We start from the raw sequence: 12,131 nt of genomic DNA on the forward strand, positions 1-12,131 counted from the left end.
CGTTTTCTACCTTGGCTGTGTTAGTGATGGATGTCTTGTTGGCATAAATTGCATCTTCTATATGTACTCATCTATATGCGTGCTGTGCATGGCATTCCATTTGCACATTATTCTGGCAAACGGCGTCAATTATGCCCCAACCTCGTCATATCAAAGAGGCAGTTGTACACGCAACACAAAGACAAAGACAAGCATCATGTTCCTTGTGAGACGGCCCTGGCCAATTCATCCTTGATCCCATGCATGCAGCTCGCCCAATTAGCCGGCCCCGAAAAAATCTCGCCCGTGTCACTGTATGTAACCCTGCTTATCAGTGCTTCATGTTGCTTTTGGGCTTCAGACAATGTACTACCGTCTGCCTTGTGAAACAATTGAACGGGTCCAAAATTGAAAAGGTAAAGGAAACGAGAAAACAAGAGCCTGGGTGTCTCACATGCACGACATGCCGAATTACAGGCCTGTCCCATACCTACTTGGAGATGGAGGCCCACCGGCCTAAACAAGCGCCGGGGAACTCGTCTTGTCCCCCTCTTGTTTGTGCCACTAGCACGTTGTTTCCCCTGGCTTGCGATGAAATGAGATGACCAGGAGCGGAGATGGGATGGCCGGGACTGACTGACAGATTGGGCTGATGCTGTTGCTGTTGCTGCTGCTGGTGTCCATTGTTTCCATTATGGATTCCATGCCTGTTTCTAGTAGCTATTTTGAGTCTGCTAGGAGCCCGTCTTGTATTGGCCGAGGCTCACATGGGACGGTATCAGATACATGTATTACCGCAGATGCATGCAGCACAGCGTGTCGTGTTCAATACCTATTGACTGATGCGAAATGGCCCATGCCGTGCTCCAATGCATCGCCAAATCATGCATGATACTAGGTGACTTGTTGTCCTCGTACAGAAGCGGCGCCGTTGCGTCTGATGCTACGATGGCGCTCTCCATGGGGCAGTACTCGATGCCTGTCTTGCATTAGTATTGTGTGCTGTAGGCTGGTGCTACGGTGCAAAAGACTCCGTAATATAGATTGCTTGTTATATTGCCGCCCACCTTTTCCCTCACCGTCTCATTACTGCACAGTTTGCCCATGATCAAGGAGTCCATGGCATCAAAAAAAGTGCTTCCGCAATCCCATCAGCAATCCCCTGTAGCGGTGCCTGGCAGCTGCTAAGACGTGGCGTCTGCAGCGCTCTTCGGTACGTGCTTCAACGGTGCCTGGCTTGCCCCACCGTCGTTTCTGCGGCTCAAACTGGAAATTAGGATTCAACCCAAATGGCGAATCCATCCCCAGCCAAACCCATCGCCGACATCCATTCATGATCCATCCATCCTCCCCCACTTTGCAAAAACCGTTTCTTCTGCTGTCCAACTGCCGCAGACGTGGCCAAAAGACGGCAGCTTGCAGCTCGCAGCATTGATAGCACCGTCCCATCACTACCGGGTCCCGCATCCTACAGCTCTTGCATGTGCTACTTCGGCTCTTCCAGCCAGTCCGATCCCATCGCCCAGTGCCGCAACCCCCACCCTGTGTGCCCATCGCGACGCTTTCGCATCTGTGCATGAACAACTCACAGAGAGGGGCGAGGCCAGACGAGGGGCCATAAAGTTGGGCGTCCCGGCTCTGATCCCGATCCTGGTCCCGGGCTTGGTCTGATCCCGGCAATCAAGCAGCCTCGATTTATCAGAGCGGACTAGGCAGGGCCTAAGACAGCATCTCTCTGGAGCATCTCTCAGAGCTGCTGCTTTTCCTCTTTTCCTCCTTCATCCTGACTTGGCAGATATACTCTGGTCCCTACAGCCGTTGACAGTGCCTTCTACGTGGCGGCGCTCTCCGTAACGTCAAGAGAGGCGAGAAACCGAGACTCCAAACCCGCTGCCGTCGCCATGGTCTACTGCGGCAAGCCCTCCAAGGGCTGCTCTCACTGCAGAGAGCGCAAGATCCGAGTAGGTTTGCTTTGCACCGCCTCATCTCCATCTACCCATCATCTTGTCTTCTACCGAGCCTCATTCTCTCGATAAGGCACTGTGGCTGCTTACTTACGTCTCCTCGCTTTCCGCCCGCCTGTAGTGCGATCAGAAGGAACCGGGATGCGGCCAGTGCATCAAGCGCCACATCGAATGCCCCGGCTACCGCAACATGGTGGACCTCATGTTCCGCGACGAGAGCCACGATGTCATCAAAAAGGCCACCTCGGCCAAGCCGCGCATCAAGAAGCTGAAACATGGCGGACGGGCCGCTCCGAAGCTAGCCACGCCTCAAATCGCGCCACCACGCCCGCCGTCGCCATCGTCGGCGGCGCTCGTCATCCGCGATAGTCCTCGGCCGCCCAAGGCCTTGGGGCCCTTGATGCGTCGCTCCAAGAAGTCGCCTCTTCTGTCCGTCCTGCTGGCCGGCCCGTACGCCCGCAAAGATGGCTTTGACGAGGACGACTGGGTCACCCATACCTATCCCTACGAGTATCAACGCATTGTTCGTCGCGGCCGTAGCGACGACGACTATGACTATGACGACGACGACGACTTCTTCGACTTGGACTTGGACGGTCCTGCTGGCGACGCCCTGGTCCATATCCCCTATGCGCCATCCATCTCTCTCCAAGAGCGTGGCACCGCCTTCTTCTTCTCTCGCTATGTGGCCACAGACCTCGGCTGCTATCAAAACTACGACTTCATCTACGACATCTGGAAGCCCCCTACCATGAGCCGGCCTCGCAGGTTCGAGATTCCCCCTCAGGCTCCCCCCTATCAAGAGATCAGATGCCCTCATCTCTGCCGGCATGACGGCCGTTGGCTTAGTCGGTCTCTCCAAAATCACTGGTGATAGGGAGACCATGTTGCGCGCCCAGCAGAGCTACGGCGCTGCTCTCCAGCTGGCCAATGCCGCCCTCCGAGACCCAAAGGAAGCTGTAGAGGACAGCACCATGCTGGGCGTTTTGATCCTCGGCACATATGAATTCATCTCCGGACGCACCCCGCAAACGCTCCACGCTTGGCAGGAACACATCAATGGTGCTGCTACGCTCGCCACCCTGAGAGGCCAAGACCAGTTTCACACCAAAGCCGGCGTCAGAATGTTCACCATGCTGTGCCACTCTGTGCTCATCAGCTGCATCCAGAGCGGCCTGCCCATGCCGAAAGCCATTGTGGACCTGCGGAACGAACTGCGGAACGTCGCAGACAGTAAGCTGCCGGCATGGCGTGTCATTGATCCCCTGTACAAGGCCCTTCAGATTCGACACGACATCAAGCATAGGCGCATCACGGGCATGGACGACATCATTGGCAGTCTCGTTGAAATCGAAGACGAGTTTGAAATGCTCATTCGGGGACTGCCGCCCTCTTGGCGTTACCAGAATGTCAGTCTCACCAAGTCCAATCCCGCCATCATGGGCCCTTCGTGCCACGTCTATCCAGGCCTCACCCAGGCCACTTCCTGGAACGCGGTACGGACCATGAGGATACTGGTCCAGGAGACAATACTGGAGCAGCTGTGCTACAGCGTAGAGGATCCCACGACTCTCCCAATGCACCATCAGCTGCATCTGGTCAAGGCAATGAAGATGCTGCGCAAGCTCGGCGAGGCTGTGGTCGGCAGCGTCCCTCAGCACTTTGGCATCGTCAGCTCCCGGGACGTCAAGTACAATAAGAATAAAGGGGCAACTCGGCCTACCGTTACCGCCCAGAATCAACCCTCGACCATTGTGTCAGCGCCTCTCTTGCCGCCGGCCCCCGAGAGAGATGACAGCAAATCTCCCGTCCCTGCCTGGCAGCGAGAGAGTGCAACGACGCGACCGACGTTGCTGGATCCGACGCAGTCAGAGCTGGGCAACGGCCGAAGCGACTCGGAACGGTTCTTGACTCTGGCTACGGCCAGCAACACCATCATCTGGCCCTTGTATACGCTCGGCCTATCGTCGTCTTGTACTCACGAGACGAGTGCCTACATTGTCGATAGACTCATGTCAATCTATCGCGAGACGGGCTTGGAGCAGGCCAGAGTTGTCGCGGGCATGATGCAGAACAGGCAAGAGTCGTTGACCTGGGCCAGCATCCCAACGACTCGTCTGCCGTCCTTGCCCGAAGATGCATTGCCTCTTGTTGTGTAAACTTTTTCTTCTCATCTTTGACGCTTTCTCTTGATGTGCCATCTGTTTTTCGTTGCACGTATTTAGACCCTTGTTTGACAAGGATTCTCTTTTCTGAAAAGCAAGGAGGCATGGTCATATGGACCTTTATTTTGTAATTTTCTCTTCTTTTTTCGTTTCTTCTTTTCCCCTTTGTCTTCCTTTTCTGTTTATTTCTGCATTGTCTTTAGCGATGGATATAATGGGCTTTTCCTTTTTAACGTCATGATCTATTTCACACCTTATGCCGGCAGATTAATCCTTGGATATTAGTTCTAGATTGTATTACATTATATACTCATTATCACTTATATACCAGATAGATTGAAATTTCGCTGTCGCTGTTGTACTGACGCTCCACCCTTTTCAGCTGTCAAAAGTTTCCAACTGATGCCTCACCTCACCAACTGTCAAAATTTCCAAAACCACCCGACTTCATCTTTTTCCGCGGCTGATTCTCCCACGTGTCCACATTATCTGCGTCGCCATCATCTCTTTCTCTTCTTGTGCCGCCATTTGACGCTTGTCCCTGTCCCTGTCCCATCGCCTCCTTATCCAGATACTTGCCTACGCTCTGCTTCGCCTCATCCTTATCAAACGTGCCATCGCCCCTTAGCCGTTTGCCCGTCCACGTCGTCTTGTCGTCTTCTGTGCCGCCCTGCCTGCGAATTTCCTCTTGTCGGCGGTCGAGGCGTTCCTTTTCGCTCTTTTGCGCCTGGAACTCCTCAAAGGGGTCGACGAAGACGACAATGTCCTTGATCAGAATCTTGTTGAGGGGCCGGCTGGAGCCGTCGGTGGGGACGTCTTCCATCTTGGAGAGGATGTCGAGGCCGGATTCGACGCGGCCGAAGATTGTGTGTTTGCGGTCGAGGTGGGGGGGTTGGTTTGTAGGTGATGAAGAATTGGGATGAGTTTGTGTTTTTGCCCTTGTTGGCCATGGAGACTGGGGTTATTGTGAGTGACTATGACTACAGAGGAAGAGTAAAATGTAAGGGATATTTTAAACTTACCTATGCCGCGCGCATTGTGTGTCAATGGGCCGTCGAATTCGTCGTTGAAATTCTTGCCCCATATGCTGGTGCCGCCTTTTCCCGTGCCCGTGGGATCGCCGCCCTGAATCATGAAGTTGGGAATGTTTCGGTGGAACGCGACGCCCCTGTAGTAGCCCGTCTGCGCGAGCCTGATAAAGTTCCATACCGCCTTGGGGGCCGTCTCGGTCTGCAGCTCGATGGTGAGGTTGCCCAGGTTGGTCTCTATCCTGGCGTAGCCCTTTGCCTTGACGCGCTTGGGCTTGAGCATGAATTCCTCGTCGGTGAGGAGCGCCCTCTCGCCGCTTGTTTCTGGGGTGAGGCCGGTGCTGGTGAAGCTGGCTGCGGCTTTGCCGGTGGTGTAGGCCGCGGCGTTGGCTGCAACTTTCTTGTCTTGTATGGCGGGATGCCGTGCAATGGAGGAAGAAGATGCGTTTTTCGACTTTTCTAGCGCCCCGGAGCTCTTGTTGACGTCGCCGCCTGCTTCTCTCGCCTTGCGCGCCTTTTCGACGGCGGCCTTTGCCTTGAGCACCTTGTCGCCCATGCTGCCCAGCGCGCCGGCGTTGATGTTTCCGGCCTGGCGCTCTTCCTGCTGCTCCCGTGTCAATTGCGCCTGCTCGCCGTCTTGCAGGTACTTGAACTGGTCCAGGCTGCGGCTCGCCATGTTCTGGGGATCCTGCAGGGTGATGATGTCGGCGCGCGTAAAGGGCTGGTCGTCGAGCAGGTCCTGCCACATCTTGGCCTTGATGTTCATGCGCTCGACCGTGTCCCACGCAAAGACGTTGGCGTAGCTGCCGTGGCGGATGGCGACGATGTGCGTGTTGTCGGTGAAGACCTTGTAGGTGACGGGGTCGACGAGATCGCCCTTACCGTCGCTGAGGCCGGCGCCGAGCGAGTCGGCCTCTGCATTGCGCGCGAAGACGAGACGGATGAGATCTTTTTTTTGTAGGGGTTGGGAGGTGACGGGGTTCTGGTTCGGGTGCTTCTCGAGCCAGGCGGAGATGACTTCGACGTCGAAGATTGTGCCGTCCGGGGTGCAGACGGGGTTCTTGAAGGGCTGGAGCGAGGCGGCGCAGAAGTTGAAGGGGAGGCGGCGGAAGGGGATCTGGGTGGTTGAGCGGGAGTTTGCGCCGGAGCTGGCGGAGAAGGCGTCTGCGGAGGACCATTCGGAGTGGGTGATCTGGGGGAGTCAGTATCGTGGACTGGATGGAGTATGGTGTTGAGACGGAAGAGAGCTTACATAGAGTTTGTCGGTGCCTTTTCCCATGGTTGCCGATTGATGTAACACAAATGACTATGCAAGCAAGATGAAAGAAGGGAGTAAAAGACTATGCAGCGTGCATGGAGGCAATTGGCTGGTTCAATGCTGTTTGTAGTATGGAAGTTGGCAGATGAGCATAGCATGTGAATGACGATGCGCTGCTCCAGAAACAATTCGTTCCTTATCGTTATCAGTGACCACTAGGCCGTCTTCCAGGCACCTCGCCCGCTGTGGAACGGTACATTGCCGGTACCGCGCTCCCGAGCTACCCCGGCCGCAAACTGCGCTCCCTCCAGCGGCTGCGTAATTCCCTCTTACGTACCTCCCGGCAAGCTCGCATCGTGCAGATACTCCGTGCGCGCGCCAATCCCGAGAGAGCTCAACCTGGCCCTTCCTGGACTCCGTTCGACTGTGCCACCTCGTAATAACTTGGCAATCTCTAGACTTGTCATTTACAGCACACAATTATTCTCTAGTCCTTTGACAGCTCTGCGAACAGCGTCAGGGAAACACGGCAGGTTTATCGACAGCAGAACAGGTACTTCTTTGTACTGTGGCCGTGCGGGAAACGGTCGCCTACGAGCTGCACCTTTAGTCTTGGCTGCCGCGCAATTCGCATCGCTGATAAACCACAACCGCCAAGGCCTTCCACGATCCTCTCCCAGACCCCCGACGAGCCGCTTTGCTTCCTCTACAGCAGCTCCCAGCCTCTGCCAGCGCTCAATTGCCGCGTCGCCTGCGCTGCCGCCACCATGAGGCCTCTTCTCGGGCTTCTCGCCCTGGGCATGTCCCTCTGGACCGCCCAGGCGCTGGAGGTTCCAATGGTAATGAACGAATGCGCGCCAAACCTCGGGCACTGCATTGGCTAACGGTGTCTTTTCTCTGCAGAACGAAAAGGAAGGCTCTCGCCAGTACTGCACCGGTATGTCTTTATAGCGCAAGATGGCTGCAAGCAGAGGGTGCTGACGGGTTTGAATAGGAATGTATAGTCGCAAGTCTTGGGGCGGTCCGGTCGATCCCTTTATCCTCGTCAAGTTCCTTAACGATACTGCGCCGGAAGGAGACGACCCCGTCGCCAGTCTGGTCATATTCGAGTGGAGAGATGGCAACCTGGTGGGAATCCCGGATCCAGATCTCCAAGCCCAGGTAAGGCGGCCCATGGCGATGTACATACAGCTCTGTCATTTACTGACGGCGCTCTCTAGCGACTTGCGCTTTGTGACGAAGGCGCCATTAAGAACGGATACTGCAACTCAACCGACAAGGGGCAATTTGTCCTGGCCAAGAATGCTACCGACTTATCCAACCAGGTCATCTTGACCAAGGCCGTCCACCTGAACAACCCGGCGCCCATCAACTACCCGATTAAAAAGACTGGATACTACTGTGTCCTCACCGAAGGATTCAACATTCAGAAATACAGCGCCGTGGTTGAATTCAGAAACGCCTACGGAGAGCTGCCGGCAACCCAGATCCCGAAGCTCCCCTTTTACGGCGGAATGTCCATTCTATACGCCTTGGTAGCTGTCTTTTGGGGCTTTCTTTACTTTCAGCACCGACATGACATCCGTGAGTGTCAATCAACTGTTTTGGGCCTTTGAAATTTGTAGCTTTGCTGACCATATCTTATGCAGTTGCTGTGCAAAACTACATCACGGCTATTCTCATCTTTTTGACAGTTGAAATGATTCTGACATGGGGATTCTATGGTAAGGAGCCGTATCAACATGTGTAAATATTCAATGCTAACTGCTGCATCTAGATTTCCAGAATCATAATGGGACTGCCGGCGTGGGCAGCAAAGTCTATCTCATTGTGATTGCAGTCTTGAATGCCGCTCGAAATTCTTTCTCATTCTTCCTGCTCCTCATCGTCTGCATGGGTTACGGTGTTGTCAAGCCTACTCTCGGGCGCACAATGATTTACATCAGATGGCTTGCTGCTGCCCATTTCATTTTCGGCATTGTCTACGCAGTAACGAGTTTACTTGTGTCGCCCGAAAGCGCTGGTAAGTTGGAATTGCCTGTCTCTGTACCACTCACTTCTCATGCTAAGCATCTTTCCTAGGCCCCTTTGTTCTTCTCATTGTCCTCCCATTGGCTGGAACTTTGACGGCCTTCTACGTTTGGACGCTTAACGCGCTCAACTATACCCTCAAAGACCTGCGGGAGAGAAAGCAGCATGTCAAAGAAACCATGTACAAGAAGCTGTGGTGGGCCATTCTCATCAGCGTCTTGGTCATTTTTGGCTTCTTCTTCTTTAATAGCTTTACCTTTGCGTCGGCCAGCGACCCTGATTTCGTCCCTTTTCACTGGAAGACTAGATGGTTCATCTTGGATGGCTGGCTCAACATTGTGTATTTCGCCGACGTTGCCTGGGTGGCATACGTCTGGCGACCTACAGTCAACAATCGTCGCTTTGCCATGAGTGATGAGATTGCTCAAGACGATGATGGAAACTTTGAAATTGGAGACATTGGCATGCCTGACGACTCGGACGATGACGAAGAGGCGCAAATCGGCAAGCCTATCTATCCTGGGCAAGACAGCGGTGTGACAGGTGCTGGGCCAGCACAAGCTAGTAGCAGCAGAGCTGTACCGGGCGCGCAGTCACAATCAACAGCTCGTGCTGTCCCACGAGACTCCATTGACGGAGAGACGATATTTGCAGTCGGCGATGAAGACGGCGATAAGGCATCGGATAGCGAGGGAGACAGCGACGATGACGAGGATGCCAAGCTTGTACACAAGAAAATGTAAAGACGGAGATACGGCATCATACAGCGAGATGACAGCGAAGTGACAGCGAGGTGACAGCGGCGACGATGAGGATGCCAAGTGTGTACACAAGAAACTACGATGAGGAGACGTGTTGAACTTTTCTGGAAACGCGCTGGGTTGTAGAATGGAACAGGAACGGAACTGGCTTCTCAGGAGTTATTAATAGGGGTTTTTCGTACCAACATTGCTTTGTTGTTTTACGGTGTAGAATAGAAAATTGATTCAATATGACTTGATAGGGGATGGATCTTGTGTGAACTGGGCTAGTATTTACAGAGGTTGATAATGGGCTACAAGGAGGATTGTCCTTGTGAGGGAACCCTTTTTACATAACTTTTATGTATGGGGCCACAACAGATATATATCTAAGCTCCAGCTGATATATAGGTACATTAATATGAGACTGGTGAATATATGCTCGATTTATAGCCATGATATCTTTGCTAGGGGACTTAAGCTGTTACATCGCCTCCAAAGCCAACTGGTCGACGGCGTCCATCATTCTCAGGCAAGATAGCCATCGCTTTATACACTTTACCCATGCCACTCGGTCCTCGATCAACCAGTCGCTTCCACGCCTTTTCAATATTACTAGCCGCAGACGGAGTGATGCCAGGTATTTTGCTCAGAGCCTCTGCGCGCTCCCTTATGCCCATGAGCTCCAAGAAGTCAGCCTGGGAGATGGGACCGTGGACCTCGATTCCGGCGCTGGCCATGGTGGCCGCCTCGGCAATGGCGTGGAAGTCGACGTCGGCGCTGAGATCGACGAGGCCCGGCGCGGCAAAGGGGCTGACGAGGCGGTGCTGGCGGATGCCGCGGAGGGAGTTTACGGGGACGGTGTCGGCGGTGCCGTAGTCGAGGATGAGGGCGGCGCCGGAGGGGGCCGGCTTGGGGTGTTTGGGGGAGCCGCCGATGCGGGAGGCGAAGTCGGCAGCGTAGAGGGAGGCGTCGGGGCAGATTTCGATGAGGGCGTTGGGGGTCTGTTTGAGGGCGCGGTAGCGGGGGGAGGATTCGGGGAGGAGGCGGGAGTGGCGGGTGGTGGAGGAGGAGAGGACGAGTTGGAATTCGGGAGGGGGTGAAGTTGAGGATGGGGATGAGGATGAGGATGAGACGGGGGGGAGTGATGGAGACCATCATTTCACGCCATTCCATGGCTGGGGTTAGTGTTGATGCGGTGGTGTCTGGCCGAGAGGATGGCGATGACGATGGCGGTGATGGCGAAGATGGAGGTGAAGTCTTTGAGGCTGCTGGGGCTGGGGCAGGGGCTGATTGGAAGGTGTGGATGGGTAGAGCGTCGAAGAATTCGTGGGCTACAATAAAGGGGGTCTTGTCTGACTCTGTTGGTTGGAGAGTTAGTTTACATGCTTGGTTGAGAGAATGGAAACAGCGGATGATGTGAACAAACCTATGGGAATGGACTTGATCGTCTCGGTCCAGACGATGGGCGTTGCGCCGTACTTGCTGGGGCTGTGGCAGCCCGCGTTGGACTCGGTGGAGGGAGCGTCGGGGCCGCAGAGGCGCTTCTTTTGGGTCTCGCGGAGCTCGCGGCTGGCTTCGACCATGAAGACGCTCTCGATGCTGGCGGCCATGGCTGGGAAGCGCTGGATAGTCTACAGGATGAGTGTGTCAGATACAAACGTATACCTGATAGATGTAAGCAGCACTTACACGGAGCATGTCGTCCATGAGGGTGCCCCGGCCGGGCCCGACCTCAATCAGCTGGACGCCCTTGCTGGGCAGGCCCTGGCTGATCCACTCGGCGATGAACCAGATGCCGAGGAGCTCGCCAAAGATTTGGGAGATTTCGGGCGAGGTGACGAAGTCGCCCTTTGCGCCGAATTGGTCGCGGTCTTGGCCGACGGCGCCGGTGTAGTAGCCGCCCAGGTCGCCGGTGAGGCACATGCGCATGTAGCTGGCGAGGGGGACGGAGCCGGTGGTCTGGATGTAATTAGCGGTGTTTAAAGTTATTGAGAGAGAAGGGCTGATTGATGATGAGAAGTTGAGATGTATGAAGGGAAGGGGTTGTTGGAGTTTTTCATACGGATATGGCTTCATAGAGCTGCTTGGCCAGCGGGGTGGACCATTGTCTCTCTTCGGAGAGGCGGGCGCTGGTTAATGAGAAGCAGCGAGATGATGTTGATGTTGATGAGATGGCGGCTGATTTTCTGGAGAAACGGAGTGGTGTTTGGAGGAGAGAGCTTGCCAGCCTTTGTCTCTCGAAGGAGACTGCTCTGGGGAGAGAAGCTGTGGCGGCGATGAAGGGCCTCATTGCGGCGAGTGCCTGTGTGAGATGTCTTTTTGTTGCAGGTATTAATTGCTTATAAGACTATGAATGAATTGAATGAATGGCTGTTGAATGGCTGTTGAATTGAGTTGTGAATGGTGAATGAATGAATGGCTTTTGGCTGGTAGCTCTGGGAAGCTTGAAGCTTGAAGCTTGTTTGCATGTCGTCGGCTTGACCAAATAAAACCGGAGACTTTTTTTTTGCTGCCGAGTGCGCCGTGGGTACATGCCGATGGCGGGCGTTGAGCACTTTGTGGTAGGTACCTTTATTTAGATGGCTTTTTGCCGCCATTTTGGAGCTCTGGAAGCCATCGCTGGAGCTGCCACAGCTTCAGCTACAGCTACGCCCGAGCCGGTTAGATTTGGCGATAAGATAACACGAAAGCCTTCAGCTGTGATGGCGCTCATGCAAGTTGGAAATTACCATCGAATGCATTTGGATGGCTGACAACTAACGCTGCTTCTGGATGTTGTCCAACACTTTGCTGCTTTTCTCTCTGACTTGTTGCCATTTTTATTTCAACTCTTGCGGTGGCTGTTCAAACTCCTCTTTGGCCAATAAGGGATTACAGCTAATGCGGTGTAAGCCTGCTGGAGGCTGTGAAGAGACTAAACAATCCGAATGACTGAATCTTGCATTGTAGAATCATGAACTGTC

At 54.3% G+C, this 12,131-nt stretch overlaps 5 protein-coding genes across 5 annotated transcripts; 2 read left to right on the plus strand and 3 right to left on the minus strand.

The window, feature by feature from the left end:
* Window positions 1–1,285: 1,285 nt before the first annotated feature.
* Window positions 1,286–4,416, plus strand: TrAtP1_009926 (uncharacterized protein). The gene has a single exon (XM_066114497.1). It carries the CDS (start codon window positions 2,774–2,776, stop codon window positions 4,100–4,102), a length of 1,329 nt encoding a protein of 442 aa, XP_065970593.1. The 5' UTR covers window positions 1,286–2,773; the 3' UTR covers window positions 4,103–4,416.
* Window positions 4,417–6,542, minus strand: TrAtP1_009927 (uncharacterized protein). Its single transcript, XM_014093708.2, has 3 exons — window positions 6,389–6,542; window positions 5,131–6,328; window positions 4,417–5,063 (listed from the first exon to the last, which is right to left on the minus strand). Exons 1-3 carry the CDS (start codon window positions 6,413–6,415, stop codon window positions 4,846–4,848), a joined length of 1,443 nt encoding a protein of 480 aa, XP_013949183.2. The 5' UTR covers window positions 6,416–6,542; the 3' UTR covers window positions 4,417–4,845.
* A 619-nt stretch (window positions 6,543–7,161) lies between these two features.
* TrAtP1_009928 (uncharacterized protein) lies at window positions 7,162–9,168 on the plus strand (the record flags this gene model as incomplete). The annotated part of the gene is made up of 7 exons (XM_014093707.2): window positions 7,162–7,233; window positions 7,298–7,331; window positions 7,389–7,555; window positions 7,615–7,978; window positions 8,044–8,118; window positions 8,172–8,417; window positions 8,477–9,168. 7 exons carry the CDS (start codon window positions 7,162–7,164, stop codon window positions 9,166–9,168), a joined length of 1,650 nt encoding a protein of 549 aa, XP_013949182.2.
* Window positions 9,169–9,641: 473 nt separating this feature from the next.
* On the minus strand, window positions 9,642–9,845 carry TrAtP1_009929 (uncharacterized protein; the record flags this gene model as incomplete). Its single annotated transcript, XM_066114498.1, has 1 exon — window positions 9,642–9,845. The coding sequence occupies one exon, from the start codon at window positions 9,843–9,845 to the stop codon at window positions 9,642–9,644; it is 204 nt and encodes a 67-aa protein (XP_065970594.1).
* Window positions 9,846–9,858: 13 nt separating this feature from the next.
* On the minus strand, window positions 9,859–11,458 carry TrAtP1_009930 (uncharacterized protein; the record flags this gene model as incomplete). Its single annotated transcript, XM_014093706.2, has 4 exons — window positions 9,859–10,526; window positions 10,595–10,799; window positions 10,858–11,127; window positions 11,231–11,458. The coding sequence occupies 4 exons, from the start codon at window positions 11,456–11,458 to the stop codon at window positions 9,859–9,861; spliced, it is 1,371 nt and encodes a 456-aa protein (XP_013949181.2).
* Between the last annotated feature and the right edge of the window lie 673 nt (window positions 11,459–12,131).

This window comes from Trichoderma atroviride, chromosome 5 (assembly GCF_020647795.1).
Source record: "Trichoderma atroviride chromosome 5, complete sequence".
Classification (NCBI taxonomy): domain Eukaryota; kingdom Fungi; phylum Ascomycota; class Sordariomycetes; order Hypocreales; family Hypocreaceae; genus Trichoderma; species Trichoderma atroviride.